The sequence below is a fragment of the Mandrillus leucophaeus genome, unplaced genomic scaffold (genome assembly GCF_000951045.1).
Source record: "Mandrillus leucophaeus isolate KB7577 unplaced genomic scaffold, Mleu.le_1.0 Scaffold209, whole genome shotgun sequence".
NCBI classification, from domain to species: Eukaryota; Metazoa; Chordata; class Mammalia; order Primates; family Cercopithecidae; genus Mandrillus; species Mandrillus leucophaeus.
In genome coordinates this window covers 2,081,692-2,086,829 of record NW_012102132.1, presented here as the reverse complement: position 1 = coordinate 2,086,829, position 5,138 = coordinate 2,081,692, and the positions used below count along the sequence as shown (strand labels likewise).

The window sequence follows — 5,138 nt, the reverse complement described above, 5'->3', positions numbered from 1 at the left end:
CGGGCGCCTGTAGTCCCAGCTACTCCGGAGGCTGAGGCAGGAGAATGGCAGGAACCCGGGAGGCGGAGCTTGCAGTGAGCGGAGATCAGGCAACTGCACTCCAGCCTGGGCGACAGAGCGAGACTCCGTCTCAAAAAAAAACAAAACAAAACAAACAAACAAAAAAAACTTTCCCTTGAGCCCACTTCCTCCCGCAGCCACTGCCCACTTCTCTGTTTCCCATAGAAACAAAATATTCAAAAGAGGCCAGGAGGGTGGCATGCGTCTGTAGTCCCAGCTACTTGGGAGGCAGGTGGATTGCTTGAGCCCAGGAATTCAGGTCCAGCTTGGGTAACATAGAGAGACCCTCTGTCTCTTAAAAAAAAAAAAAAAAAAAAAAAATCAAAAGAATTGTCTATATCTGTTGCCTCCTTTTCCTCTTCTCACCTCCCTCTCTTTTTTTCATTGTGAAATGTAAAGCTTGTAGAAAAATGCTGAAAACATTAATATACTCATAGGACCCAGCAATCCCACTCCTGGGTATATGCCCAAAAGAATGAAAAGCGAGGATTCAAAGACAGTATGCCAACATTGTATGCCAATATTCACAGCAGCACTATTCACAATCACCAAAAGGCGGAAAAAACCCAAGTGTCTATCAGCAGATGAACGGATAGACAAAACATAATACAGTCATTCCTCAGTATCCAGGGGGGGATTGGTTCCAGGACCTCAACAGATACCAAAATCTTGGGATGCTCAAGTCGCTTAAATGGTGTAGTACTTGCATGTAACATATACTTTAAATCATCTCTAGATTACTTATATCATACCTAATACAATGTAAATGCTGTGTAAACAGTTGTTATAGTATATTACTTTTCATTTGTATTATTTTTATGGTTTTTTTAGGGGGGTAATATTTTCTTTTTATTTTTTTTAGAAATGGGAGATCTCACTATGTTGCCCAGACTGGTCTCAAGCTCCTGAGCTCCAGGGATCCTCCTGCATCACTCTCAAGTAACTGAGACTACAGACATGGGCCACTACCTATAGTCAGTCCTTCAATATTTTCAGTCCGAGGTTGGTTGAATCTGAGAATGCCAAACCGACAATACCAGAGCCAACTGTCTATCCCTATCACAGAATAGTATTCAGTTACACGAAGGAACGAAATTCTGACACATGCTACAACATGGATGAATCTTAAAAATGCTATGCTAAGTGAAAGAAGCCAGACACAAAAGGACAAACGCTGTACGATTCCACTTATACGAAATATCTAGAATAGACCCCTGGCCCGCGTGGCGTCAGCAGCGGCAGCGTGACGGCGGCGTGGCGTCAGCAGCGGCAGCGTGACGGCGGCGTGGCGTCAGCAGCGGCAGCGTGACGGCGGCGTGGCGTCAGCAGCGGCAGCGTGACGGCGGCGTGGCGTCAGCAGCGGCAGCGACTGCGTCAGAGGCGGGCGGCGGCGTGGGTGTTTAGTCAGGTCGCAGGGTGTAGCGGCAGCATGGCGGACTACCTGATCAGCGGCGGCACCCTCTACGTGCCCGAGGATGGACTCACCGCACAGCAGCTCTTCGCCAGCGCCGACGGCCTCACCTACGACGACTTCCTGATTCTCCCAGGATTCATAGACTTCCTAACTGGTGAGGTGGACCTGACCTCAGCCCTGACCCGGAAGATCACGCTGAAGATGCCGCTGATCTCCTTTCCCACGGACACTGTGACAGAGGCCGACATGGCCATCGCCATGGCTCTGATGGGAGGTATTGGTTTCATTCACCACAACTGCACCCCAGAGTTCCAGGCCAACAAGGTGCAGAAAGTCAAGAAGTTTGAACAGGGCTTCATCACAGACCCGGTGGTGCTGAGCCCCTCGCACACTGTGGGTGATGTGCTGGAGGCCAAGGTGCGGCATGGCTTCTCTGGCATCCCCATCACTGAGACGGGCACCATGGGCAGCAAGCTAGTGGGCATCGTCACCTCCCGAGACATCGACTTCCTTGCTGAAAAGGACCACACCACCCTCCTCAGTGAGGTGATGACGCCAAGGATCGAGCTAGTGGTGGCTCCAGCAGGCGTGACGTTCGAAGAGGCAAATGAGATCCTGAAGCGTAGCAAGAAAGGGAAGCTGCCTGTTGTTAATGATCATGATGAGCTGGTGGCCATCATCGCCCGCACCGACCTGAAAAAGAACCGAGACTACCCTCTGGCCTCCAAGGATTCCCACAAGCAGCTGCTGTGCGGGGCAGTTGTGGGCACCCGTGAAGATGACAAATTCCGCCTGGACCTGCTCACCCAGGCGGGCGTCGATGTCATAGTCTTGGACTCGTCCCAAGGGAACTTGGTGTATCAGATCGCCATGGTGCATTACACCAAACAGAAGTACCCCCACCTCCAGGTGATTGGGGGGAACGTGGTGACAGCAGCCCAGGCCAAGAACCTGATTGACGCTGGTGTGGACGGGCTGCACGTGGGCATGGGCTGCGGCTCCATCTGCATCACTCCGGAAGTGATGGCCTGTGGTCGGATCCACGGCAGTGCTGTGTACAAGGTGGCCGAGTATGCCCGGCGTTTTGGTGTCCCCATCATAGCCGATGGCGGCATCCAGACCCTGGGGCACGTGGTCAAGGCCCTGGCCCTTGGAGCCTCCACAGTGATGATGGGCTCCCTGCTGGCCGCCACCACGGAGGCTTCTGCCGAATACTTCTTCTCAGATGGGGTGCCGCTCAAGAAGTACCAGGGCATGGGCTCGCTTGATGCTATGGAGAAGAGCAGCAGTAGCCAGAAACGATACTTCAGCGAGGGGAATAAGGTGAAGTTCGCGCAGAGTATCTCGGGCTCTATCCAAGACAAAGGGTTCATTCAGAAGTTCGTGCCCTATCTCATAGCGGGCATCCAGCACAGCTGCCAGGATATCGGGGCCCGCAGCCTGTCTGTCCTTCGGTCCATGATGTACTCAGGAGAGCTCAAGTTTGAGAAGCGCACCGTATCGGCCCAGATGGAGGGTGGCGTCCATGGCCTGCACTCTTACGAGAAGCGGCTGTACTGAGGACAGCGGTGGAGGCCAAGATGGTGGAAGGGGCGTGCCCCGGTGTCCCCCTTCGGGCGCAGCCTCCCGCCATAACTGAGTGGTCCACAGATTTGCTCTATGGGTTCCCCATTTCCTTTCCAGGGAGAGAGTAGGGGAGGCCCCGAGGGAACTGCTGCCCCTCGCTGGGCATCCCCCACAGAGTCAGGACTGCTCTCTGGGCCAGGCTGCCCTGGGAGGCCTAGCCCAGCCAGCCAGGCTCTCAGGCCCTGCTCCTGCCTCAGGTCTTTCTTGCTGCAGCCTGCTCCAGCCTGACCCCCACCCCAGGGGCAGGCGGCCCCTCCTGGCTTCTCCTATAGGGCACCTCCTTGCCCCCCAGCTCCCCAAGAAATGGCTCTCTCCTGGCCCTGCCTCTGGCCCTTGCCAGGCTGCTGCCCCCTCAGCCATGTGGCACTTCTGAGCTCCTGACCTAGGCCAGCGGGAGGTCTCTGCCCGGTTCTCTGGCCCTGGGCTCCAGTTGAGTCCTGCTCCTAGGGCCGCTCCCCTGTCCCTGGCCCTGAGGAGTACACTGCCCTGGTAATGGCCGCCTGCCCGTCGTTCCTGACTCACCACCGTCCCCAGGTGTGCCATTCCTGGCCTTTCCCCAGCTGCAGTTTAAGACTTTAACTTTGCACATTTTGGGATCACAGTTGCCACATTGTAGGTATTAAATAATTGGAATAAATCAAGCAGGTCTCAACGCCTCCAAAAAAAAAAAAAAAAAAAAAAAAATCTAGAATAGGCAAATTCATAGAGACAAAGCAGAATAGAAGTTACCAGAGACAAAGCTGAATAGAGGTTACCAAAGGCTAGGGAGAGGGGAGAATGGGGAGTTAATGCTTAATGGGTACCGAGTTTCTGTTTGGGTTTATGATGTTTTGGAAGAAGATAGTGTGAAAGTTACACAACATCGTGAATGTACTTAATGTAATTGAATTGTATGCTGAAAATGGTTAAAATGGCAAATTTTCTGTGGTACATATGTTTTACTACAATTTCAAAAAAAAATAATGTAATATGCCAAATGCCACAGACTTGTACAGTTTCAATGGGTGAATTATACCTTAATAAAGCTGTTAAATAAAATTATAAAACATAATTACACAGTTTGGTGAGTTATGAAGCAAACGCTTATGTAATGACCACTCTAATCAAGAACCAGAAAATTTTTAAGACTACTCTGGCCAACATAGTGAGACCCCATCTCTATTTTTTCTTTAAAAACGTGTTTGAAAAAGTAAAAAAAAAAACCATAACATTGCCAGCACCACCAAAGCATCCCCCTGTATCCCACCCATTCCCAGTCTTTCTCCCCACTAACCTAACTTCTTGGTAATAATTTCCTAGCATCCTCTATGCTTTTACAGCCTAGGTAGGCAACCCTAAACATATTAGTTCAGTTTTGCCTGTTTTTGAATTTTATATAAATGAAATAACATAGAAAGTGTTCTTTTGTGTCTGGTTTCATTTGCTCATCATCATGTTTCTGAGATTCAACCATGTTGTTGGATATAAGCTACAGGTGGTTCATTTGCGTTGTTGTACACTAGTGTTCCATTGCATTTTTTTTTTCTTTTGAGACAGAGTCTCACTCTATTGCCCAGGCTGGAGTGCAGTAGCGCAATCTCGGCTCACTGCTACCTCTGCCTCCCGGGTTCAAGAGATTCTCGTGCCTCAGCCTCCCAGGTAGTTGGATTACAGGTGCCCACCACCTTGCCGGCTAATTTTGTATTTTCAGCAGACAGGGTTTCACCATGTTGGCCAGGCTAGTCTCGAACTCCTGACCTCAGGGGATCAGCCAGCCTCGGCCTGCCAAAGTGCTGGGATTACAGGTATGAGCCACCACGCCCCGCTGCATTTGTATATTAAAATGTACTACCCATTCTATTGTTAATGAATATTTGCTGCTATGAGCAGTTTATGCGTGTACATGCATTTCTGACGGGTATAAATCTTGGAGTGGAATTTTTGGTTCTCAGCGTTATGCATATCCTCCACTTTGGTGGATAATGCTCAATTATTTTTGAAAATGTTCTATTTCACACTCCCACTAACAGTGTGAGAGTTCCTGTTGTTCCATCTCCTT

General features: G+C 50.3%; 1 protein-coding gene across 2 annotated transcripts; it reads left to right on the top strand.

The window, feature by feature from the left end:
• The first annotated feature begins 1,366 nt into the window (after positions 1–1,366).
• Positions 1,367–3,165, top strand: LOC105539746 (inosine-5'-monophosphate dehydrogenase 1-like). Of its 2 annotated transcripts, XM_011980172.1 has the most exons (2): positions 1,452–1,748; positions 1,809–3,165. In XM_011980172.1, exons 1-2 carry the CDS (start codon positions 1,490–1,492, stop codon positions 3,032–3,034), a joined length of 1,485 nt encoding a protein of 494 aa, XP_011835562.1. In that variant the 5' UTR covers positions 1,452–1,489; the 3' UTR covers positions 3,035–3,165. The 2 variants fall into 2 exon arrangements, with proteins under 2 accessions (XP_011835561.1, XP_011835562.1); XM_011980171.1 differs by having other exon boundaries at positions 1,367–3,165.
• Positions 3,166–5,138: the final 1,973 nt, after the last annotated feature.